This window comes from Cavia porcellus, unplaced genomic scaffold (genome assembly GCF_034190915.1).
Source record: "Cavia porcellus strain 051 isolate PalLab524CR breed Dunkin Hartley unplaced genomic scaffold, mCavPor4.1 scaffold_2, whole genome shotgun sequence".
NCBI lineage: Eukaryota > Metazoa > Chordata > Mammalia > Rodentia > Caviidae > Cavia > Cavia porcellus.
Window position 1 is genome coordinate 58,809,015 of NW_026947485.1, and position 27,463 is coordinate 58,836,477.

Here is a 27,463-nt window from a genome sequence, read left to right on the forward strand (position 1 = left end):
TACAATACAGCTGGTATTGTTAAGGATGCATCTTCAAAAATGCATTTGCTTGATAATTTCTTCCTCCAAAGTTTGAACTACCATCCAATACAGCCACAAAGGCCAGTTTAGAGTTAGCCATATACAAGGTGGTGGCAGCTCCTGAGCTGATGTAGAATGAGTTGTTGTGCATTCTGTATTTGCAGGCATGGAGGCTTTGCATGTTTCCGCATTGCCACTATATGCATACATCTGCAATTTGCCTTCCAGCCAGGCCACAGAAGGCAGCATTTCAGTAAGAAGTATAATTTTCTTGATCTGGATTTCATTCCAAATTCTAGAGCTAGAAGTCTTTTATTTGATGTTACTTCAACTCCTTAAAGCATAAAACTCCTTCAGTACAATTCAGGCCTTTTACTATAACACATTGTACCAAATTAAAATATTGATATGTACTTTGTAAAAATAAATGGTAAATGAAATAGCCTCTTTTGCTTAGTTGTTAGCCCAGTTTTAATGTACTGTCCCTCCCTTATTACACATTGGGTAGAAAATTACAGTTGTTTTTTATATTATTCATATATAAAAGTATATTTTTCAGGTTCTTTGTGTTCTCAAATCATGTTTTCATTTACTGAAATGTTCATCTTTCTTTTTTATCTTAGGTATGTATAATCTCATCAAATTTTCAGGAAAAACAGATATTCTTAGGGTCTGCCCTGGTGTTTGAAGAGATAAATTCATCATTAGTCCATATCTAATAATATTATATTATTAAGAAGAAATAGAAGACTGTGTCTTACAAATTTTAATGTACTCTTTATATCACTGAATAACAACTAAATTATTCTATTGAAAACAGTGGGGCTTTCTCTGCTCGTGCTGTCGTGGAGGCAGCACATAGGGGTTCAATACGCAGAACGAAGCCAGCAAGTTCATGGACATGTATGTGTCCCAGAAATGCTCCACCAGCACTTGCATTATTGGTGCCAAGGACCACACATCCATCAAGATGAACATGGCTGAGGTTGACAAGGTCACAGGTAAGTTTATTGGCCAGTTTAAAACCTATGCTATCTTCAGGGCCATTCGCAGGATGGGTGAATCAAATGACTCCATTCTAAGATTGGCCAAGGCTGATGGCATTGTCTCAAAGAACTTCTGAGTGGAGAAAGTTGTAAATGTGGAACATGTATCACAAATACATAGAAAGAAAGAAAGAGAGAGAGAGAGAAAGAAAGAAAGAAAGAAAAGAAAAAGGAAAGAAATAAAACAGTAGGGTTCATAACAAACTGTCGATGATATCTAGTTCATCTATTTTTGTCGACTAAGAACACAGGAAAATATGCCATGACCAGCATTTCACTGGCTTTAAGAACCTATGCCAACAAGCTCCTCCTCACACATTGCTCAGAAAGCATTTCTTCCCAATGATTTGTGAAGGAGAACAAAATCAGAAAGTTTGTGAGTTTGGACAGCAGGACCTCTCTAAGTCTGACTGGTAAGTAAAGATAACTTCCTCTTTCCAGGATGGTTTTACTTGTGCAATAGGATGATGTAGTTAGATGAAAAGCTTGTAATAGCCACATAGGTGTTAGCATTATGGCATAAATATGAATATGGAGCACACTAGCTAGACCTCATTAAAGCCAATGTTTCAGAGACAGCTTTAACACTGGAGTAGCCATCACTTGGAGAGGGGCACTGAGGGAACAGGTTGAACTGTTCATCCTGGCATTAGAAAACCACTCTCTGAGTTTTCTGGTTTTCAGTGCCCTTCTCATTCATTCAAGGTAAAAGGAATGTTCTGTCTCATGGCAAAGGACTCCCCTTAGAACAAAGGTGTCTAGCGTTGCTGATGTCATCCATTCTGGTGTTGGCAAATGTGGCGGTTTTCACAGAAAGCAAGAGGTTAGCACTCTGTTAAGGAAGTTCAGGGACGCTTTTTCAACTGGGACTTGAGATGAGTAGTGAAATATGATGTAAATACCTAACAGGAGTTAACAAAGTAATACCACACCAAAGCTGGCTGGCTGAAACCCAGATAGACTTTCTGTCTCCATACACACCTGACTCCTGCAATCACAGCAGTGCACACACAAGTAAGAGAGTTCATGTGTACAATGGGATGGATACCTCCTTGGTCCCCGAGTAGGAAAACGCCTGGTGTCTGAAGATCTCTGCTCTAGTTTCTGTAAGCAGAAACTCTGTTGGCATCAGCTTATTTTATGGCAACAGAGACAAACAGAGGAAATTTTCCTGAGCAGTGTGAATGACAAAGAAATGAGGCAAATTATTGAGAAACTTATGGGTATTCACTGAAGAGCAAAAAATATGAGTTGTAAGTCTGAAGGGACTGCCTTCAGGGAGAAGATAAAAGAGACAATTCTACCAGGACCACCCGGCTGTAACTAAGAGACTGGCTCATTGGCTGCAATTGCTTGAAAGGTGTAAATAGCAGGAGTGGAGAGGTATTATTTTGTGTGATCCAAGGGGATAGCAGAAGAGTGATGGGAATGAAAGTCAAAACAAAAATGATTTAGGCAGCTGAGCAGGTCACATGCCCTAATGGAGAGATCTATTACAGACTGTGTGGCACCATCCCCTGGGAAGGTTGGAAGCCCATTTATTTGTGCCATTTACAATTGGAAAAAGCACTGAAAAGGAGATGGACACATCAGAAAGAGAAAAACCACTACATGCCCTCTGAGAGTCAGTGGAATGACTTAATAGGTCTTTTTCATCTCAAATTACCGCAACAAGACTTGTGTGCATGGGGATCTGATTTGCTAGAATAATTTTTCCATCATTCAGTCTTTTTTACTGTTACTATAAGGACAGTGAAGAAATGATAATAGGTAATGGAAAGCAGTGTCTACAATGTAAATAGAAGCAAGCCTACAGTGTGCTTTAGAGTGAAGGCAGAAGTGACCAGGATAAGTTTCCCGTTGTGATGTCAGTGTAAATAAGCATGCATACTGACAGAAACTCCCAACAACATACACATATTCATGGAGACTCAAGACAAAGGGAAGGAACTTGGTAGCATTCCAATGATGGCTGTATAAGCAAAAATTCAAGTAATTCTCTAATACAGAAAAACAGACATCCAAATACTTAAATTCTATCTTTTAAAAAATAAAAAAAATTTGGCCTTTAAAAACTACCAAGAAACAACTGCTGCATAGAAACTTTAAGACCTGCATACTGAATGCAGTTCTACTGTAATTCTATCCACAGCTTCAGTGGTAATTCACAAATGACACATTCTGAAACCCAAGGTGGCCCAGAAGGACACATGCAGGCATGAGGTTGTGCCAACCTGGGGTCAAAACTGTAACTAAAAGGAAAGGGCACAGATTGGTCAGATGGAAACTGGGGCAGGCAAAGAAGGGTTAGTGTTACTGTGATTGCTAGAAGTACAGCTGCAACCATCATGCCCTCTCCCAGCCAGAGGATGACACAAGCGCGGAACAAAAATGTTAAGAGGGTGCTGGGGGAGGGAGTGGGCGGGGAGAGGCAGTCAGAAGGAAAGCAAAGGCATCTAGAGTGGGGAAACCCACAGATGTAAGCTTGCAGGTGGAGGATATCTCGGTTCCTAATATAAATATTGTATGTGGTGTGCAGTAAGTTAAACTTGGTTTTCTGGAAGACTGACGCTTGCTACAAACACACTCAGGGGTTGACCTATGCCAGACAGATATAGGTCAACCCTCATCCTGCTGCTCTCAGCAGCTGTGGCCAATGGGAAACAGAGCTGCCTAGCATGCTGGTTTAAGCTGCTGCTAATGGAAATCAACCTAACCCCATTTCCTGCCCCTCTCCTGTCCTTGCTTGTCTACACAAGACCATTTAGACACAGGCTAAGCTTCTGGCTTGCTCTAAATGCTGGAAGACTGATGAATACACTCTGTTGCTGGCACACGTATGCCCATCTCTTTTAGGTAAAAGATGTGCTTGTAAGCCTTTAAACAGAGGCTTAAAATAAAATCCTCCTTCACTAATTTAAGTGTCAGCCTAAATTTGTAGAACCAGAGAGACTTTATTTGTCCTTTCCACCTCACCAAAGTGGTACCATGCTTAGAAAGAGGAAAATCCATGTAGAGGCCTGTTTTCAGAAAGTGTTTGTTAACACTTAACAAAGGTTAAGTGACTGAATCTAAAGTTACTCAGAGAAAACATATTAAGGCAGAGAATTAAGGGAGTGCTCTGAGAATCAATGGGAAAATCATGAAATTAAATCTGAAGAAAGAACATCACCACTGAATCATACCGATTTAATTCTCTGCTGGAAACCCTGGTCAACAATACATGTATCTTTATTCCAGGTATCAGACTAGTCTTAAGAGTTCAGATATTTTTCTGTGTTCATGTTTTAAAATGCCCAACCCCTTCTCACTAATAAGTAAAACATTAAACCCAGTTAAGTGTGGTCATGCAACCTTGGTTCCTTACTCCGCAGAACCAATAGGCCAGGGTCTATTGAGTTGACTTAAATATACAAGCAATAAAATGCTAACTGTTCTATTATACCTACATACCTTCTGTGGGATTTCATGCTGTCTTTTCCCTGGAATTCTAGACCAGTCAAACTAACTTTGAACCCCTGAAGCATAGAATATTTGATTCATATATTTTATTTTCATTAACTTGAGGGCAAAGGAATCCTAAATCTACTTTTATACTGCTAAAGCTTCAAAAGGAAATTCTTGACTGGAAGTTATCCATGTTTTGAAATAAAAGAAGTTACTTCATGTTCTTTTGTGTTTAAATAAATGTAATTAGACTTGCTACAGAGAATTTGGAAAACACTGAAAGCAATCACTTAAAACTTAACTCCGGGTGATAACTACATGAACATTTTTGTGCCTACTTCAGATTTTTATACACACACAAACACACACACACTCACACAAACTTTCTAAGATTTGCTACAAAAGTTTTAAAGATTTTTCATGTATTGCCAAATTGTCCTTCAGGAAGGCTATACCAATTTCAATCCATTTTCAGTGAATAGTATAATTTTTGGGAAGCAAACTTTAAATTCAAGTATTGAAAAATGCCTCATCACTAAATTTAACTCCTCACTGACAATGTGGTTTCTAGAATTGACCCCAACTCTCAGAATGGGCCCTGATTAATATAAAACAGGAATGGTAATCCAGTCTCTCTGGCTAATGAAGGGTTCAAAACTAGAACATGGCTTTCCTCAATAGGAGATTTCATCCAGATTTGTCCTAAATTGAGGCTGAGAATTACTTGCATTCATTGCTAGGAAAAAGACTCTGCTTCTTTGATGGATACAAACACAGTTTCTATTTGACTATATCACAGTGGTCAATGATTTTTGCTTTATTCGAATATATAGTAGAGTAAATCTGGTCTCTGTTAATATTCAGAATTCTATTATCAATTGCTTTGGGTATTCTTCCAAATGAATATCAGACTCATTTTTTTAATTTTTAAAAATCCATTAGGATTTTATTTGGGATTATTTTAATCTTGTGAATACAATACAAAATTTAACTTTACTATATTTAGTCTTATTAGCTAGAAACTCATTACACATACACACTTAAAGAGGCTCAGTCTTCATTAGTTTATATCCTAGTACATAACTTAGGTCAGATACTAACTGAAGAGTCACACGAATGTGAGCTGCTAGGGCATAGATTGTACAGGTGGATGGTACACAATATCCGAGAGCTTTAATAGGATAGTTAGATTTAGTTCAGAAAGTCAGAGAAAGCTTCCCTGAATAGGTGGTAATTGAACTATGAATGATTGAAAGGAGTTAGGTAACTAGGCAAGAGCACTATAAGCAATGGAACCCACAGATACAAAGAACCTGCCCAGATATAAGCATAGGAAATATAAAGGACTGAAAAAATGTAAATACATCCCAGGTCATGAGAGAAGCTTGACATAATAAGAGACAGCTAGAAAGCCTGAGAGATAAAGGGATGGAACTGAGGGGCGCTGACCTTGCTGGGCCAATTAATCCATGTTGAAGAGTTGCATCTGCTTTCTACAATCCATGGGAAACCACTAAAGATACCACTTTTGACAACCTCATTACCTTTAATGTCCAATCCAGTATGAAGACCTATTGACTTTGCTTTCTACACATTTCTTCACCCTATCTGCTTCAGTCCATCCCTCCATCCCTCATCTTTACCAATACTATAGTTCATTATCACCTCCACCTGGACAGCATCCTCTATGTACCTACTCTTGCCTCACTCCAATCTATTTCTAGTTAGAAGAATGCAGACCTGACGTTGATATCATTCATAGCAAGAGCCAATGTACAAATGAGGACTACTCTAAATAACACTCTGGTGTACTTGAGTTTTTTTTAATCAAAGATTTTTTATTGTCTCATTAAAACATGACAGATTGATCTTACAATTCAGAATCTTGTGTCTGTGGTTGGATAACTCTAGGATCTTATTCACCTGGCTGCTGAACTATTCTCTTTTCAGAAACATACATACCATCCCAAAATTTTCTGATATCTTTGTTTTTGACTGTTGTGGTTTGCTGAATCAAAGCAGCTGAATTTGAAACACATTCAATGTCAATTCCTTCAAGGATTAGCTTATCTTTCTGGGCTTGAGAAGCTCAGAAAGCAACAGCTGTCCTCAGAGGAACCTGTATTTTTCACCCAAGAAATTCCAGATTTTGACAAGAGACCCATTCTCCTGATAACAACATTGATGGGGAAGTGAGCACACAGACTCGGTCTTGTAATGGAAGCCCAGCGTAACATCCTTGATCATGTTCTGTACATGACTATAGGTCATAGGCATAGTAGCCAGTTCCTTTCTGTTCCCCCACTGTTTGTCAACCTGGAGCCTCTTCTTTTTCTTTCCAAGAAGACAGAGCTCTACACAGATGTAGCTGAAGTCCCTCCACAGGATTCCTCTGGGGCCCTTCACAATAACTATGCATCCCTTCAGAGTGATGATATTTCTGGAATGTCGACAGTCTTGATTGCTGAGAATGGTCTTCATTCTTGCAGGAGATGTAGCAAAGAGCTACTTGAGAGTTTTTAAAGAGTAGTTTATGAGTGTCCCTCCACTACACATGCACAGTAGACATCTTTGAAATGAAGAAAAGGTTAATTTGTTACTATGGTGGCCTTTTCCTTATCTAGAGGTATATTGAAATCACATTGCATATCTTAAATATACACAATAAAAGTTTCACTTGAAATAATTCAAGAGAACATATTTATATTCTTTTGAAAAGAAAGAAAACACTAAAAAAGGGCCAGTTTAGTTTTTTGTTTGTTTCTGAGAGGAAAGGATGTAAAGGAGGCAGATCATGAGTTCAGTTTTGAACTGTCAGTACCCTTGGGATATTCTAGAGAAACACCAAGTGGGGAGTCCATACTAAGTGAACACCTTCTGCTTCCCTATCTAGAGCAACTCTCCACCCTTCTCTCTATTGCTCTGTCCAGAGACTGACCTATAGGAAATGAATCACATTCCATGTAACAAAGATGCCCATGTTCTGGTTTTTTATTACGTTAAACTGATGGAATGTGCAGGCAGATTATTCTGCATCCTCACGACACTGCACTCTCTTCCTGTTCCTCTTCTGCTTTCCCAACTCCTCCTTTTTCAATCCCTCTTGCTTCAAACCCTTTCTTTTGCCTTCCTCATTCCATGACCTCACTCTAATCTTGTCCTCCCCCTCATGCCAGCATGACGACATCCATCCAGTATACATTTCCAGCCCAGATTCCATACCATCATTTCTTGTTGCTGTTGTAAACTCTTTGCAAATGATCTCTTCACTAAAATATACTTAAATACCTGTTTTGGGTGTATCACCTACTTTCTGCATCCATGCCTGACAAATCTTCATAAATTAGAAATGGATGGGCTAGACTTAAATCTGTGAGTCACCAAGGACAGTTGGTAATTGGAGTGATGGGTGAGTGAGAATATCTTGAGAGAGTTTGAAGGAATGAGCCCTGAGGAACTCAAACGTGTAATGCCCTCCAGAAGAGGATGATCCTGCAAAGGCCCTGCATACGTGGAGATAGAAATGTTAGGGGAAAAGCCAGGGCAGTGTGTTATGAAAGCCAAGAGATGCAAAGGGAAGAAAAAGAGGGCTACTGGTCAAGCCTTTCAGTGAGCACTGCAGAGTCATGTGAGTTCATGAATTATCCCATAGCTTTTGTATTCCCTTCTAGTTTATAATGCTTTTCTAATCTTTAGTTAAGCTTTCTATGATTTAGAAAACAGTTTAAGGTGAAAATACACCTTTTAAAAGCCATCTTTCCAACATCATTCATTAAATAATTCATCCCTTTCCCTACTACAATCATCTCATCATACACTATTTTTAAAATTATAAAGCAATGCTTCAGTGCTATTAGATGTTTAAGAGCTTCCTATTTGACTATATCATAGTTTTCAACTGTTACTGCTTTATCATACATTTTAATATCTATTAGAGCAAATCTAACTTCTAATTTATTTTCAGTTATTTTGTAAATAGCCTCATTTATTTTTTAAAGTAAACTTTATACCCATTTTATCAATTTAAAAAGTCCATTGGTGTTATTTTAATCTTGTAAATATAATAGGGTAGAATTTCATTTTATTATAGTCTTTTTAGCCAGAATCTTGTGAACACACACACGAATTCACTTATCATCAAGTCTTTTCTAGCTCAAAGAAGAAAATAGCTATTTTCTTAACCATATTTTGTGAAGGTCATTTCCTTTCAAAGAATTTTAAAGTTAATATGTCCAATGATTTCTTACTGTATATTGAACCCTTTTACTGCTTTGGGGTTTTTTCCCTCTTTTTTCTCTTTAAATAAAAAAAGTATCTCTTCTGATTTTTCTTATTCTTTGTTACTTCTCTGATTTGTTTTCTAGTATAAGAAATCACATGTCTGTGATTGAAAAAATAGGAGAAATTAAGAAGAAATATGCATATATAATCCTAACAGCCAACACTCAAGTGTCAACACTGTTCACTTTTTGGTATATCTATTAAATATTTTTATATTCTTAGATATATGTAGCATTATATGTCCCTATGCAAACAAAATAATATATAATTAAAATATATCTTTTTTGCACCTACTAGGAAATATTGTTTTATATCAGTACATGCACTTGAAACCTATCAGTCTTCATTTCTGCATGCTATTCAGTTGTAGAGATTTAACTTAATTTATTTAATCAGTCCAATGGGACCTTTGCTGTTTCCAGCTTCATATCATAAGAAATGGCATGATAATTCTTTTACCTCCTCAACTCCGAAGAGCTTTACAATTTTATTTTTATTAAATAAAATAGCTCTGGGGCTGGGGATTTAGCTCAGCAGCATAAGTGCCTGCCTTGCAAGTGCATGGTCGTGAGTTCAATCCCTGGTACCGGTAAAAAATAAATAAATAAATAAAATAGGTTGTAGTTCAGTGGTAGGTTGTAGTTCCATTAACAATGGTTACCACTTTCAAAAGGAGATTCCCCCCTTTGATGCTACATTGTGTATTGTTATCCTCTGAATAGATGATCAGACTATCAGCTTTAGACTTGCAAAGTCAGTGAAACATTAAATACTACAAGCAATTAAATTGTATTTTACCTCAATAGCTGTCATCACAGCCTAAGTTTCTCCAGATCGGCTGGTCGCTTACTGTGATGGGGGTGGGGATGGGGGGGGTGGCTCTTCTTGTTTCCCAGCCCATACATTGGAGGGGCATGTAGCTCTCCCTCTAGCAGCTCATGTATGATGCTGATTTGCAGGGAGGCCTTGCTTTTTGGTGACTTCTTTTCTCTTCCCCCACAGTCTATAGATAGCTCTGGCTCACAGGAAAAGGCTGGTATGTGGCTCTTCCTCCAGCAGCCCATGCATGGCATTGATTTGCAGGGAGGCTTGCTTCTTAGTGACTTCTTGTTCTCTTCCAAGACGTATCTAGACATATCTAGAAACTGGAACACCTGGGCTGCTGCCCTCAGCGCTGAAAGGAACTTCCTTTTATTGGTCTCAGGGATCAAACTCACAACCTTGTGCTTGCCAGGAATGCATTAATGATGCTGAGCTAAATCCTGGGTTCCTTGAAATTAAGATTTGGTGGGGAGTACTGGGGATCCTGCAACTTATAACCTCATGCTTGCCAGGCAGGCACTTGTGCTGCTGAGCTAAACCCCCTGTTTTGCCACACTGGTCATATGTTCCTGAGATTTAACCACATTCTTGCAAATAATTACAAATTATCCATGTTCACTGCTGTACTGTTACATGAATATATAATTAATTTTTAATCCATTCCATGGTTGATGAACAGTTTTTGGTATCATAAGGGGTGATACAACCTGAACAGTCTGAACACCTTTGTACCCACTACTTACTACATGTATAAAAGAATTTTTCTATGGTAAATATTAAAGTGAAACTATGGGGTCAAAGGGCATATACATTTTCACCTAAAAATGCCAAATTATCTTCTAAAATTGCTATGAAATAATTACATTCCCCTTTGGAAGAATTCAGTGGCTTTACATCTTCTCTAATTTTTATTGATGGAACTAAATATGTCACTGTGATTTTAATTCATGCACTGATTACAAACAACATTGAAATATTTTCACATTTATTCACCATTTAGATTTTTCAGTGAAGTTTCCACCCAAACTGACTTCCCATTTAAAGTACGTTGTATTGTCTTTTCCTTATGGGGTGATAGTTTTTATGTAGTTTGCATATTAACTCTTTGTATCATAGATATAGAAAACACTCCAGTTGGTGGCTCATCTTTTCACTCCCCTGACATTCTTGATGAACAAAAGTTCTTAATTATAGTATAATTAACTTTTAATAATATTTTCCTTTAATCTCTATGCTTTTCTGTCTAGCTTTAGAACTATTTTCCTTCCTCTAATTGAAACAGGCATTCTCTTATGTTCCAGAAGGTTTAAAGCCCAAGAATCAAATCTTTATGACAGTTTTGGGCATGTGGCATGAGATAGGGTTCAAATTCATTTTTCTATGTGAATAATCAGAGATGTCAGGCATCATTTATTTAAAGGCCACACATTCCCAACTCATCTTAGTGCCAACTCTGATATTCTTTGAGAATCAATCTGCCACCCTCCTGCTTAAAAAAAAAAAAAAGCTTAAAAACCTACAATGGGAAGAGAACAAGAAGTCAACAAGAAGCCAGCTCTACCTGTGAACCAGTGCCATGTATGAGCTGCTGCCACTTCCAGTGTGTGGGCTGGGATACAACAAGAGCCAATCCCTCCCCTCCCCAATAAGCAATCAACTGATTCAGAGAAACATAGGCTGAGATGAGGTTAAATGCAATTGGTGTTTCACTGACTTTCCACATCTAGAGCCAGTGGTCTGATCATCTATTTGGAGGATCTTGATACGCAGTGTGGCATCCATGGGGGATCTCCTTCTGAAGGTGGTTACCATTGTTAATTCCCTATTATCTTGTTTGGAAGTCCTATATCATTTTCATTGTTTTGTTGGGTTGTGTTTTATTCTGTTTTGTGTTGTTTAATTTTATTGTATCCGATGGCATGGGCAGCTATTTGAAAGGTAGCCATTTTGGATTTACTCTTTTCTTGTTTTGAAGTCCTTTATTGCATTCATTATTTTGATTGGTTCTATTCTGCTTGATTTTTTACTACGCATCTACAGCTGATCTGAAGGCATCTACAGCTATTTTGAAGACAAGAAGCATTATGGTAACCATTGTTGGTTTCCTATTGTTTCAAAGTTCTGTGTCACTTACACTAGTTTGTTCTGATTGGTTTTGTTCTGTTTTATTTTGTTTGGTTTTATTCTCTTTAAAATAAAATTTAAAAAAATTTAAAATCTACAACAAGAGAACTCCACTGTGTTGTATTATGTTATTAAATTAAGTATATGTATCAATTTGGAAAAATTAAAACTTCCTAATTTCATATCTTTCTATTTCTTTACTTTAGTCTCTTAACTTCTGTCAATAATTTTTATAACTTAGATGTATAGGTCTTGTACTTATTTTGTTGAATTTATTTCTAAGCACTTGATATTTTTATAGTAGTACTATAAATAATGTTTGTTTTTCATTATACATTGTAACCATCTCTGCTGACATATCTGTAGAAATTCATTTTTTAAACATTGACCTTTAAGGTACAATTTTGTTAGAAAGTCTTCTAATTTATAGATAGAATCTACTGTTAGGTCTGTGTAAAACATCATACACAAATGATGATTCCTTAGCATCTCCCTTTCTAATCCTTGTAGATTGTATATAATTTTTTTTATCATCTGATGATTTCAATACCTGAATAAACTTTTGTGGGTGAAATTTGACTGTTATTTCTGTTGAATAATAATCACGGTGCTATTTAACTGTGGACTTATATTTCTATAAGAATTCTCTGAATCCTACCCTGAAGAGAGTTCATTTAAAGAGGATTTGTAATTGTTCCTGCCAGATGCCTTGGGTACTACTGCAGGAAGGCCACTTTAAACTGAATTCTCAGCCCTGAAGTTTTTCCAGACCACCCAGATAGTGAGACTTAGGCAGCAGAACACACAAAAGGGCTGGCTTATATTCATAAACTTTCAGGTGTGATTTTTCTTCCCCTTTACTCAGTGCCAACTTTAAGATTTCCTTGTTGCCTGCTGTCAGAGCTATTTTATTTCTAGCATTCAAGCTTTAGTATTAAAGTGTTGTGTTTTACACTACTTTTTTGTGTTGGGCCTGGGCTTTGTGACCTCTTAGCCCTCTTTCTCAAGTCTGTAAAAACTTGAATTTAGGATCCCCTTGACCTGTTAGAAGTCCTCACTGCAAGAGCCAACATCAACACCCTGATCACCTCACCAAAATCATTCTTTGATTTTATTTTGGCCTTGCTTTATTACCAGTTCCTTGATTCATTTAGAAATATAGCTCTAGGGGCTAGGGATTTAGCTCAGAGGCATAAGCGCCTGCCTTGCAGGCAGGCAGTTGTGAGTTCGATCCCCGGTACCAATAAAAAGGAAAAAGACCAAAGGAAAAAAAAAATAAATATAGCTCTATGTCTAATTTATCATTTTAAATTCTTCTCAGTGGGAGAGTTAGAAAAGGTATTAAGTTTGCCAGTGGTCATCTATCCACCACATTGCAGTTATACACTCCCAAAACATATGCTTAAAATTTTCATTTCCTTAAATCTCAGTGTAAAGGATCTCACGTTTGGCCATTCTTCTGGTCTTGAATGCATCTATTTTTCAGCCTCCTTTAACAATTGTCTGAGTCCTTTAGGACTGCCAGTCCAGTCACTAATTTCCTATACTGTTTACTGACTTTCCCTTTCTAATATCTAATATGGTAACACACTGAGCCACATGAACATAAGAAAGCAGTCAGTGTAGTTGCTGTTTCCTGCCAGAAGTAGGTACAGATAAGACAGATTTTTGGTTTATCACTGTTACCATATTAGATAGATAGATACAGATAATATCTAATATATATATTCTTTTGGTTCTGTTCCTCTAGAGCAGTTATGGTGAATCTTTTAGATCTTACAGTGTTAACAAATAGCCTGTTGTGGCACATGTGCCATAAGTTCCCCATCACTGTTCTAGAGAACCCTATTCAAATAGAGTTCTTTTTTCTTTTCATTCATTTGCCTCATATACCTGAGATGCTGAGTAGAGTAAATTAGCAACCACAAACTCCAACAGGTTAAGGTCAAACAGAGATCAACAAAAGCCTTTTCTGTTTAGCCAAAGAATTGGGAGAGTGTCAGGGTAGCAAAATAGAAGACTTTTACAGAATAACCACTCTATTCCAGCCAAAACCACAGAAAACTATCATGGCTTCATTTTGCCAACCAAACCCAACTCTTCACTGGGCTACGTGAAGGTTTCCAACACACTTACTTGCTCTGGTGGTATGAAAAAATGCTGGGTAGGGGGTCAGGCTTTTCCTCCCTCTCATCAGTCCTTAATGACACATCCCTCCTCTCCCTGTACTAGTAGAGTCCACATAACAAGCCTGGACTTACTTCCACCTGAGGGTAATGGGCTCCTACTCCTCCCTCCCTGTTGGGGTACCACCTGAAGAAGTCTAGTGGAGCCACAGAACTTCCCCCAGAACCCAGTAGTAGTGTGCTGACCTTAGGCTATGAGCAGTGTAGAGCACATGTGGAGCAACAAGGAGCTACTTCTCTCCCAGCCAGGAAGATATCAGTGGAGGCCCCAGTAGGGAGCCATAACTCCCACTCCATCCCCGCAAGAATGAGGAGTTTTTAAAAAGCATGAACTGTGCCTGCCTTGGTCACGATTGTAACCCCAATGCTTAAACATTTATCCAAGTGTATGACAGTGGTTACTTGTGTGATCTTGCTCAAATCACTCATCCTTTCTGTGCCTCAATTTCTTTCTCAGTTAAATGACAATGACTATAGTTTTACAGGTTGTTGTGAGGACTAAATCAATCAATGGATGCAAAGCCCTGTTGCTGCTGCTACTGTTGTCATTTGCTCCCTCTGGATTTGTATGCCTCTTAGAAATAGCTGTAGGCATATCCCATGACTTTGGATTTGTAGTGTTTTTATCATTCTTAGTTTCTACATATTCTGTAATTGCACTCATGTTTCTTCTTTTATACCCAAGAGATATGTTGAAGATTATTTTTTAACTTTCAAGTGGGTGGGAGATGTTTGTTTAAATGTTGGTTTCTGATTTGTAGTTTTATTATTCTATGGTCAGAGAATATGTCTGTGAACTGTGTGCTTTAAAACATTTATTGCTGTTCTTTATAGTTTTGTACATGATCTATTTTTTAAATTTCTTCAATTAAAATATTTCTCCCTTTTCCCTCATTGGGAAGACTTTTATGCTAGGGACATATCCTATAAACATACTTCCCAATACACCAAACTAGACAGTTAAATGAAATGAAAGCTTCAAACATGTTGAATTTAAATACTTTATTCTTGTTCAATTTGCAGTAAGCATCAATTGCAAAGTTCCCCAGAGGAAGAGAAATACAATCAGGCACACTCGGCCTTCAGGTATGATTTGCTAGTTGTTCATTTGGTGCTTCTTTTCTGCCTCTAGTTTTCTTCTGAAAAGAAAATGCCTTTCATTCTAATTGCACTAGATTGCAATTTCCAAAAGTAGCCACAGCATTAGTTCTGATCCCACATATGTTCCAGGATCTTGCCATTCTCATCAAGAAGTAAAAATCTGTTGTCCTTCCCTTGAACTGGAGTAAGTCTTAATGACTGAATCAACAAAAGAAAATAGTTTGGAGGTCATGTTGTGCCACTTCCAAGGTGGGTCATAAATGGCAATATCACCTCTGTCTGGCTCACTCTTGTGATGCACTTGCCACATTTTTAGAATGCTCAGAATACACGGAGAGGATACTGTTAGGTATTCTGGTCTCCAACCCGAGTGGAAGTTCCAGATATAAACATCATCAATCAACAGACATGTGAGTGAACCTTCAGATGATCTCAGCCTCAAACCAAGAGTAAAGACACAGCCAACTGGTTTCTAAAGTGACTTGTGTAATGCAGAGACTCAATGAGCATAATAAAGGGTTGTTATTTCTCATCCACAGTAATCAGATTGTAAAGGATGGAGTGATCCCAAGTTTTCAGAAAATTCATGTAGATGAAAGCCATAATAATGAGTAAAATATCATACTAAGTTCTGAAAGATTTGGATTAGAAACTACATTAGCTCATATCTGGTCTCGATCCTTAAACAAGTCAAGCAGCCTTTCTGAGTCTTAATACACACTTGTCAAAGAAGGCATATGGCTATTTCAGACTCCTTCAACTTCTACCAGTAACATCTTCATATAAAATATTTAATATTTAATGTTTCTTATTGGAAATAGCCTCTTATAGTATTATGTATTTACTTCTGATTAATGATATTCTTGGTTTGATAGCTATCTCTCATTTCCTGAATCCCAAACTATTGGAAATAATTTTCCAAAATATGGACAGTATACAAGTAAGAGTCATTTTTATGAACCTAATTATCTTACTTACTTCTTTCTTGTTGCTGAGACAAAAATACCCAATCCCCAAAGTTAAGGGGAAAGGTTTATTTAGCTCACAATTTGTGGAGGTTTCAGCCCATAATTAGCTGGCTCCGAGCCATGGCAGCACAGGGCAGAGGAGCAACTGTTTATGGTGGCAGAAGGCAGTAAAATCAACAAGTGAGGAGATTGTATGCAGGATACTCATCCTAAGGCAGGTGTATCACTCATATCCATGACCCCACCATTAGACCATGAATCAGTCACAAACTCTAAATTCAGCCACCTTCAAAAGTGTCCTCCCATGACTGCATGAGTCTTTGGCGAGACATACAGACACAAATTACAACACTAGTTTCAGCATAAAATGGGTTAGGAAGCTGTTAGGCATTTGATGCAGAACAGGGGGCTTCCCAGTATCAGTTCAGAATAATATATTAACCACTGCCTTGATCCCTGACTTTTTTATTATTCAGGGATCCCAGTCTCCTATGGGTGTTCTTTGTTAGTTACAGGTGACATAGTGTCAGAATATGCTGAAATTTTACTATCTCTGCTAGATCTAGAAGCTTGAGAATTTCCTCAAAGCTAAATTTGCCATGGGATATGTAAGGTCAGTTTCTCATAGTTATAATTCTCTGAAGGTTTCATTGCTAGGAGGACTCACCTATTATTCCACATGCTGCATTCCAGGAGAGGCTAAAGCAAATGCTTAATGAGCGGTTCCTAAGACACAATACTCTAAGGTCCCTGTAGTGAGATGACTTGGGACAGCTACCTCAAGCCAATATTCAGAAGACTCAGCCATGCAAGCAACTTGTCAGTGACTTCCAGAAAACCAGCTGGGTCCTGTAACAGGCTCACACTACCCTCTGAAAAACACCCTCAACCTGCCTTCCCTTCCTGGAGCTCCTAGGATCACTGTCTATTCTTTTTGTATCGCAGTACTCCTGCACATAGAATAAAGCTAGTAGGTAATAGTCTAATAGGAACTGTAATTCTGAAAAGTAGCTGTTACTGCTCAGTCTGTTTATAAAAGTTGTATATGTTTATTATAATGATGTGATTCCATTAAATATTGCATAGATAGATGAAATAGGAAAAAATAGGTATTTATAAAAATGAGTCAACACAACCAAACTATGAGTGAATATTTTCAAAAGATTGTTGGGAAAAAAATCTAGGATTCTGTGCTCAGATCACTTTTCATGAGTTTTCACTGTCCTTTGAAGAAATCAATTCTTTAAATCTTGGTTAATATGTTTGAGGTGTGCTTTACTCATGACCCAATGTGCTGCATGCAAAGAAAAGTTCTTGCCCCTATATCAAAAGATCAGTTGATGATACATTTTGTTCAGTTATATTTGTGGAAATATTATTTTATGATTTGTTGTTTTAACTTACTTTTCCACTAGACCAACAATCCTGCTCCTGAGGGATAAGTGGCTTAAACTGCAGATAAATTCAGCTCATCTTTACTTTCTGTTCTATGACAACAAATGAGAGCGGTTCAGACTATCCTTTTCTGCTGCCAACCTGCAAACTGCCTCTTTGTGACTTCTTGTTCACATCACGCATACCCTTAAGTGAATGTTAGCCCTATTTGCCCAGTCCATCTGCCCTCCTTTTCCAAATTCTAGAGGAATGTGATTTATCCCAGGCTCAGCAAACTTCAGTGGGGAAGATTCCACATAAGCCCATTTACTCCGAGATTCCTCTGCTATCTACCCAACCTCTTGTCCCACAGGATTCTCTAGTCCAGCTCCAGTCTCCTTTCCATGAGGATGTGTTAGACACTTAGCATGTGTCAGGCTCAGCTCCAGGTGAATAATATAGACTGATTTGTACTGTCAAAAATAGGATCTCATATCAGCAAAGCACTTTTTGCTTTCTGTTGAAAAATTGGTAAAATGGTCTGCGAATTTCTTCACTTTTGTCTTAGAAAATAGATTTCATTTGTTTGTTTTATATATTTATACATGAATTTTTGTACATATGTATGTATTTGGTTTTGTGGGGAAATGACTAGAGCATGTAATAGTTCAACTTAATCCAAGGATTGGCCAACTTATATATAAAGGGGCATAGGACTCTCACAAGTACAAAATTCTGCTGTTATAGCATAAGAGCTGTGTTCTAACACAAAATGAAAAAATAGGCAGCAGTGTTTGTTTGCTATCTCCTGGAAATTATCAAAATACCTTAATGGTTCCCACATTTGCAGTCAAACTTGGTAAAGTCTCTCTTCCACCCCCTCTAAAATAAACCACTATCAAAACTAATTTTGTACTCACCATCTCCCCAATTGTCATTTACGTTCAGTGTTGAACAGTGTGACCTCTTTGCTTGTCACCAATGATCTCCATGTTGCTAAATCTCTTAGACTTCAGTCTTCTTTCTTAAGCACTCCACAGCTTTCAACACAGCCAGCTCCAGCCTCCTCTTCCTGGACACACTCCTCACACTCAGCTTCCGGGACTCAAGTGATTACTTTCCTTCCTGTAGCAGTGGCTATTCCTTGGTTGTCACAGGCTTCGCCTCTTCAAAATCTTCATACTCTGGAGTGTCACAGGGCTCCACCTGGATTCTTAGCGGACTTCATCTGTTTTGTAGCTTTCAGTGACATCTTTATGCTGAAAACTCTAAAGTTTTGTTTTTGGTTTTATTTTGTAGGACGGGGGTTGAGCCCAGGGCCTATGCACTGAGCTACGTCCTAACCTTTCCCTTTTTTGTTTTAGGTGATGCTGGGGATTGAACCCAGGTACTTGTGCATCTAAGGCAAGAGCTCTACCACTGAGCCACATCCCCAGTCCTTATTTTCTGTTTTCAGACAAGATCTCACCAAGTTGCCCAAGACTGGTCTTGATCTTGCAATCTTCCAGCTTTGGCCTCCCAAACTGCTGGAATTACAGGCAGGTGCCACCATGCCTGGCTCCAAAGTTATTTCTTCAGTCCAGTTCTTTTCCACAGTTCCTTAGTCCTATATCCAAAAGTCACTTTACAGTTCAAGTTTCTCAAGTGTCTTAGACACTAAGTGCTAAGTAAACATAATTGAGTAAACAAGTGACTTTACCTGGTCGTCCAAAGAGAAACTAGAGCCCGATACTAACTCTCCCCTTTGCTTCCTTTTACTTGTAGGCGTTTTCTTTATCATCTTCTAGAATTTCCCCTGGTTTTCTGTATCTTAGTCCAAGTTGACACAGCTGCATCTACTGCTAGAATATTGAAATACTTTCATATTGGTTGTAAAGACCTTCTGGCCTAAACCCTTTTTGTGTTGACTCTGCCCCTGAGATCCACTTGCCCCATCCAGCCTGTCCCTGCAGAAACCAGCAGACCTTGCTCTGGCGCCAAAGACAGCATTCTTTGTGATGGCTCAGAGTTCATGCCAAAGGGGTTGTTGAGTACTATTATTCTTGTCACTGTTACCACAGTATTGTAGCATTTCTCACCCAGATGACTGCAAAAACTATCCAACTGTTCTCCCTACCTGCTGCCTTATTCATCTCCATACTCTGCATAGCAGCCAATGACTTGTCTGAAACACAAATTGACTCCATCTTCCCCTCCCTGCCCCTTCTGGCAAACTTTAAGCATGGTTAAGTCTCAGGAGAAAGCCCCAGTTTCCTGATATGTGTCGCCAGGCCCTTCGTGATCCAGCTTTGTTCACTGTTCAAATTGCACCTTCTCAGAAAATGTATCTTGATCCATCTTAAGTAGGTGCTTCCTGTTATTCTTAGGACTTTGCTTGTTTTCTTCATTGTGTTTATTACAACTAGACATTTTTAAGTTGATTTTTAAATTTTGTTTTGCCTACTAAATTATAAGCTTCCTGATAGTAGATACCATTTCTTACTGAACAATTCTCAGTTTCTTGAAACTTTCACATAAGCTACCACCCTTTACCTGGAATGTTCATCTGAACCATCATGCTCTTTCACCTGGTGAACCCTCACCTACTTTGCAGGTATCAACACTGTCATTACAGCAGGAAGCTGTGCCTGCTAGCTCCTCCATAGCAGCACTCTTTACACTGTAATTGAAATGTTTGTTTCCTTTTCTGCTTTTCTTACTAAGCCCTATGAACAGAAGAACTGCATCATCTTTTACAGCTGCATCTGAAGTTCCTTGCTCTGGCATTCAAGAACTAATACTTAGAATAATTCAGTCCGAGCGCAGGCATCCCCAAGTTGTGATTTGGGTGAGAAGATACTTCTTTGTAAATCGCTATAGAAAAGGGTGTGATTGTTTTTTAATTTTGTTTTGTTTTGTTTTCCCCTAGGAAGAAAATTCCTCTTAGCTCTCTGTTTCTGTGTTCTGTAATTACTCCACTTGCATGACATCATTCAGATTTAGGGGCAAAAAGTGGTTAATAAATTGCTAATTATTTTGGTGTGAGACATTTTATTTGCAGGAAATGAGCACAATTCCTGACTTGTGGTAAACAAACACTTACTTACAGGTGCCTTGTGTCTTATTCCTAATCTTGCAAAATAAGGCAAAAATTCAGGGCAATGCCAGAAGCCCTAGAGAGTCACAGGCAAAGGAAAGACTCCCAGTGTGAAAGAATAATGCCTGACCCGACCAACAAGGATGTGCAGGTAGTTTTACACACATTTTTTTTTAAAATCTCTAATTCTGTTACAGTTACCTCCTGAATAAATGTTAAATATGGACCATAAAATTATGTTTTATTCCCATAGTTAGAGGAAGTTTGTCACTTCCTGCTGCCCATTTTACTTTTCTCCTGCACATCCTAACATAACTCAATAAATTGCTAAATCTACCTACAGCCTAAGAGGGAAGAACAAAATGTAGATTATTAAAAAGACCTAAAATGAAACTGCATTTTGTGATGTCATAAAAGGACATAACAGGATAGCAGGATTTTTTCCTTGTAACATTGCTTGTATATGTTCTTCTTAAATTACTGTAATGTAGTTAAAAACAGAACCTCTTTCTTCTACTTGTTAATGGCAGTTTTATGGTTTCATTCTGCTGGGCACATAAATATGTTATAATATAAACAAGTTGAAAGTATAATGAATCATTTCAGTCTCATTGTGCTTTTGTTTTTACTACACATCTTTGGGGGAAAGCTATTCATGCCCTGCATTTTTAAATTATGCTAATGTGATTAGTCTTTATGGTCCTTATTCTTTATGATGGATGCAAGATGTTTAAACCTCCAAAAATGCTTGTGAGGGGCTTGATTAGTGCTTGAGACCCAATCAAGAGGCTCTTGATCAAGTTCCTATAACACAGTAAAAAGTTACATATGACAGAAGGGTTGATGGTTGCTAATATAAGACTATAAAATATAGATTGTATTAACATACACTTTATTTTTTCCACAAGAATGCTAGGTGCTTGGAATATATTTTGCCATGATCTGTCCAGGCCACTGTGTTTGCAACAAAAATGTAAAAATGAAAAAGCACATTGCTACTAGTGATAAGTATGAGAATTTACACATCTGCATCAGTGAACAGGTGCTTTCAAAACCCAGCCTTCAAAACAGTTTACCCATTCTTGCATTTTGATGTTGCTGTAATGAAGCAGTTAAAAACGAGAAGGGACATTTTGGTTATCTCGCTGCCAAATCAGACCATTCCTGTTATGGTGTTGTACAAGTCTTGAGCTCACAGAGAGACTGCACAACAGGAAGAAGAATATGGACGTGTGTGAGGATGTAAAAAGGACAGTTCTAAATTTTAAATGAGCTCAACAGATTTTCTTGGTTAGCAATCTAACAAATAAAACTTTAAGTGAAATACATGTATTACATGACTTTAAAAACTTTTTAAAATGTAGAATTCCTTGGTAGAAGAGCTCTTATGAGGAGTCACTCTCCATTCCATAAATAAAACTATTTTTAGTAAACATTCCATTAGTTCAAATTTATCACAATTATGCAAATTCAATGAGCTGGAAAAGTAAGGCTCTTTTGACAAACACCAAAAGTTAAAATTAAAATTAGGGGCTTTGATGACAATTATCATCTAATATAAACTTCAGCAGCCTATTTGCTTCTGTGATTTCTTATTGGTTATATCAGATCAAGATTTTTCTTGATTATAAAGATATGTTGTGAAACTGATAAAAACAGGAGTTTTAAAGAGGTCGACTCATAACCTCAGGATTCTGTCCTGTTTACAAGTGATAGGAAGGAACTTCATTTGCTCTGGGGAGTGCACTCAGAGCACGTTACCTAGCACGTTGCCGGTCTCTATTGTCATAACACATGGTGTGCTGTGTTTTTACAACTGCAGATTTATAGTGGTTAAAAATTAAGCAAAATTCTAATCAAATGTTTCCTGGACCTTTGAATCTCTCCAAAGACACAATAAGGTGTGGTGTGTGAGGACTGTGCTCTGTTCGGTTTGCTACTATGCAAAGAGGATTTTTAATATTTTTTATTTTATGAAAAAATAAAACAAACATTCATAATCAAATAATAGTCAAACACTTTAGCAAGTGCAGAAGACCCTTTTTTTTTTTTTTTTTTTTTTTTGTCTTTTTCATTTTTATCAGTACCGGAGATCGAACTCACAACCGCCTGTTTGCAAGGCAGGTGCTTATGCCACTGAGCTAAATCCCCAGCCCCAGAAGACTCTTTAGAATCTGATCCTACCATCTTCCAACGTCATCTCCTGCTAGCCTCTCCGACTCATGCATACTGAACTCAGCACATTCCATGCACCTTATTCTTTGTACTCATTTGTGTGTGCACACGTGTGCATATGTTGTATGTTTAGAAAACTCTTATTCAACCTTCAAGACCCAATTAAAACACTACTCTTTCTTCAAAGCAGTTCTTTTGTCTCCAAAGCACAATGTAGTTCTTCAGCTTCCTTTGCACTACATAACCTCATAATACCTGGGCCAGCGTTTTACTGTGGTCGTCTGCTGTGTGTTTCTCTTTTCTCCAAAAAACTTCAGATTCTTAGAGAGCAGGGTCTGCTCTCACCCATCTTTTTAATCCCAGGCACCTACAACCATGTCTGCCATCTTCCTGAAACACCTTATCACATGTTTTTGAACTTTATATTGCAGCATTTCATGTGGAAATTTTTCCGGATCCCTGTAATAATAACACAAACAAAAACCACAATGGCATCCAGTGGACTCTGTTGCAATGAGTGAACAGCTATTTATCAATTTTTCTCCCCACCTTCAGGTTTTCCCTGGCCTATAGCCACCTATAGCCTGTATCATCCGTCCTCTGAGTTCATTAATGTTTCAGAATTAAATTTCCTCTTTATGATGTTTTATTCCCTAAATTTACTTCTCTGCTCTCCTCAGTGTTTGGAACCTCAAACAGAACTAATTTTTCCTTGTTTCAGGTCAGATTTTTGGAAATGTGAAAACCCAGTTCCAAGATATTTCATTTTTCCCTCTTTGATACATTTTATAATCCTTTCCATGAGGGCTCATAGTTAAGTGATTTGCAAATCTTAGGTTGTCTGCTCTCATAGTGAAAGTGAATGTGGAATCTTAATTGTTTTTGTGCATTAATGTGTACATTTCCTTACTTATCTCTTAGAATTCAGTAAAAACCTATCCCATAATGTCACTACTTCTCTACAACTTCAGTTGTATGTTTTTCCGGATCACTTGGTTATTTTATCATTTTTTATTTGCTTCATAATTTTCCTTGAAGAGAATATAACACTTACTAGGATGGTTATCTTTCCTCATCCACTCAACCATTCCTCATTTTTTTCAAGGCATAACATTTCTTATTTCCAATCCTCCCTAGGTTTGGAAAAAAATAGCTTGGCAATGGTTCACTAAGAATTGTAATTTAATCCTTTGGAATAACAGGCTTTTCATCTGTGCTCCCTGCAATGATCTGCCGATCTGCCCCACAATCAGTTCCTTAGAAAAGAACAATGCAACTCAACAGAAAAGAAAGTGTTGGCAACATGGTAAAAAGACTGTGAAGCTTTTTCTAAAATTTGTAAATATAAATTAACCTTGAGAGTAAATGGCATCATAATATGAATTATTGCTCTTTTAAAAAAAGGAACCAAGGCATTTTTTGCGAGCAAATGCAAATGAACCTAACTGGTTGTGCTTTTGATCCAGACTATATAAACACAGGCTCAGAACTAGGTAGTTCTGTGTTTATATTGGTGGAGTCGCTACAGTTATGCTTGCAGACCCAGGAACAATGCATCATTCAAGAAAGAGCAAACACAGCCTTAGTTCTTACTTCTGATGGCCCTTGACCTTAGGAGTGTTTCCCAAGTTTTTTGGTGCCTCTGTATGTTATGATTTATGAAGCAAATTATTGTAAAAATTACACACACACACATGGTCTTATATGTCTGTAATGCTGCACATATATTTATTTAAATGGGATTGGTCTGTTATAAAATTTCTTCTTTTGAAACAATTATAAATGATCAACAATCTGCACACTAATTTGTCACCTCATTTTCACTATTAGTCAACCACATGTTCCACAGCCTTAAGATCACAGAGTTCACTGGGAATAGGTAGGTGTTTTAAGATTCATTATCATCACATTATTACTACAAATCACACTATTTATTTAGCACAAACAACCTGCTGAAGAAAACAGGCTGGCACCATTTAAAGTCGATAAGAAATAGATCTAACGAGTAAAAGGAATGTGAAAATAAGCGCCTTGCAATGATAGAGAGACAATTCAAAAGGTTTGGGAAAGGGTACAGGGGTTATAATTTCATACCTCAAATGCAGTCTCCAGAAAGAGTAAGTACTTTGCAAAAGTCCTTTCTCCCAATGGTCTGATCAATAGAAAGGATATTTAAGATGAAAGATGACAGAAAAGCTCTCCATATCTATGGCACAAAACTTTTCCTGCAAGATCCACTGAGAGCAGAACCCTCTCAATCCTGTTAGAGCCTAACAGCAGTGTATGAGTTCACGCATCTCAGAGTCCCCCGTTCTACCAGCACAAGCTCTGCAGTGTACCATCCAAGGAGGAAGCCCTGATAGCTGAAGCCAAGTGGAGAAAAGTTGGCTGTTTACGCTCAATCCACAAAATGCTATATACTATGAAAGGATGCATCACTTTCTGATCTAAGTATCATTATAGCAACATAAGCTTCAACCCAAACTTATCTGGAGGCTAAAGGGCACAACCTGTAGTACCCAAATACTCCTTTGCGTTCCACTCTATAAAATATAAAATAAAAAGTTGAATGATCGTAAACATGATTATAAAATTTAACTTGGAAGCTAATTTTTAAAAAGCAAAGAAAGGTTTTCTTTTTGTCTTTTGTAGACTCAGCCAAAGTTTTAAGCAAAGCTTAAGAATGAAAGAAGTCATTTGAGAGAAAGAAAATTGTGTTAACTTTCATTTAGCAATCTTGAAAATATGGAGTAAAGTTATAATTCAACTCAATGCAATTTATTTTATATTTATTGCAGAACAAGGTAAAAATATCTTATACTTCCTGATGAGTAAAATCTGAATAATGAAATTCTTAACTTCTTTTTTTTTTTTTTTTTTTTTTTTTTTGGTGCCGGGGATTGAACTCACAAGTTTACATTTGCCAAACAGGCACTTTTACGCCATTGAGCTAAACCACCGGCCAAAGTTCTTAACTTCTATGAAAGTCACATTTTCTTTACAGGAGATATAATATGGTTTTGACATATTAAAAGAGCTATAGGATACATAGTCTATTACCCTGGAGTCTGATTTGTACTGAGAATGTATGGTTGAGCTTTCACATATCCTTATATTTTCTGGTTAATACAGACCTGATTATTGACAGGACTGAAGATTCATCATCTTTAATAAACGTACATTTTCTATAAGGTGTAAAAGATTCATTCTGCCTTTATTTTATTTCAGTTAACTTCAGTGCATATAAATGTAACTGAGAAAAAAAAATTTCCATCTGCATATTTCAGTTAAGTGTTTTTCATATGAAACAAGTACATTTTATAGAAAATGGCCACAGGAGAAAAAAGTAATGCTTGAGAGGATATAGAGGCCAAGAATTCTTAAGTGTTTTAGAGGATTTTAAAAGTAAATATATGTATATATGAAATGTGGTGGCCTTTTTAGAAAGCAAAGAGAACACATACATTTCAATACTTATGATTTAGAAAAACTTTTTCTGCAAACCTAACACAGACTGAAAAAATAATCGTCAAACTTTCCCATGATGACTTGTGCCATTTGAAAGGTTGCTACTGCCAGAAAAAAAGATTTTCAAGTCCCTGAAAAAAGTACAGTACAAATACTGTAGCTTTTCTATTGTATTTATCAAGACTTATTTTTTTAGATGGTTGACCTAGTGAAAGTTCACACGGCTACTTAGGAGCGCTCTCATGGCATGAACTCACACCTGCATTTGGTGAAACAGAAAGAAAAACTTCCTTGTTCAGTAATGTACCATATGCAAATTGGGGGATCAAAGGAGCAGGACAGCTGGGGTATGTAAAGACTATTTTACAATCCTTGAGGAGTGCTAGTGCAAGAGGGATTCAGAACCACCAGCAGGCTGGCAAAAGTACGCTGTGCAACTTGCAGAACCTTAGCTCCACTATGAAAGAAGATGGCTTTTGGAGGAACAGATAAATGTTATGGCCCAAGTCCAAAACTCATTGGCTCATAGGCATTAAGAACTGGGCATTGAGCAAAGTGGGAAGAGCCATTAACAAATTCATTAATTAAGGTACTCTTTGTACTCCAACAATTAAGTGAAAACATATGTTTAATCTGTGCTCTTTTATTTTATTCTTTATTAGTAGGAAAAGTAGTGTGTTTGGCTTTCAGAAAGACATGTCAGTGGAATATTTTTTATATTTTCAGGCACATCTTCAGTCAATATTTATATTAAATGACAAGTGCTTTTGAAAGCTCAGCCCTTATATAAGCAAAGTGATTATTCATATAAAAGTTCTATTAATAGGACTTTGGATCAGGTGGTATTAATCCCTTGTAAGAACTTTAGACCATTCACAGCATTAACCGGCTCCTCTGGGGCTAATAATACTTTTCCTGTCCACCTCACAATTAGGAACACCAAACCAAGTCATAATAGGTGAAAGAATTCTGTAATGTGTAAGATGACATATAAATGCATTTTAGTGAATGAATCTGCCAGTAGATATTCTTAATTTATAGATATCACAAGAAGTCCCAGATTCACAAACAGTTGCATGCAAGTATAATTACTTGACCTGTAGTTACAGGTCATATTTTGCTTCATAATAACATGCATCTCTTGCTTAGGCAAGAAAGTTAAATTTGCTTTCTGGAGTACCATTCCTGCTTGTATTCCAGCTTGCTTTTTCTATGTTTGTAAAAGTCACTGAACCCAGCCAAAAATGCAACAGGGAGGCTCCAATGTTGATTAAAATGAGCTAGTTTGACACTTATATCCTAAATCTAATTAACCAAAGACAAGACAAGACAAAACAAAAAAAGCCAATCTCCCATTCCATGCAGTCTCAGAAC

The 27,463-nt window shown here is 37.4% G+C and overlaps 1 protein-coding gene, 1 non-coding gene and 1 pseudogene across 2 annotated transcripts; 1 reads left to right on the forward strand and 2 right to left on the reverse strand.

Annotated features, from left to right (window-relative positions):
• The first annotated feature begins 187 nt into the window (after positions 1 to 187).
• LOC106028808 (small ribosomal subunit protein eS21-like) lies at positions 188 to 5,403 on the forward strand. Its single transcript, XM_063235852.1, has 2 exons — positions 188 to 274; positions 884 to 5,403. The coding sequence occupies exons 1-2, from the start codon at positions 188 to 190 to the stop codon at positions 1,142 to 1,144; spliced, it is 348 nt and encodes a 115-aa protein (XP_063091922.1). The 3' UTR covers positions 1,145 to 5,403.
• Positions 5,233 to 27,463, reverse strand: part of LOC134474401 (large ribosomal subunit protein uL6-like) — a 300,098-nt pseudogene continuing 277,867 nt past the window's right edge.
• Trnal-uag (transfer RNA leucine (anticodon UAG)) lies at positions 18,733 to 18,804 on the reverse strand. Its single transcript has one exon. It is a non-coding gene; the product is annotated as a tRNA-Leu (tRNA).

Coding starts and splice junctions, on each gene's coding strand:
- LOC106028808 (XM_063235852.1), top strand. CDS start 188: ATGGAGGCTTTGCATGTTTCCGCATTGCCACTATATGCATACATCTGC. Junction 275..883: donor CCACAGAAGGCAGCATTTCA/GTAAGAAGTATA, acceptor GGCAGCACATAG/GGGTTCAATACGCAGAACGA.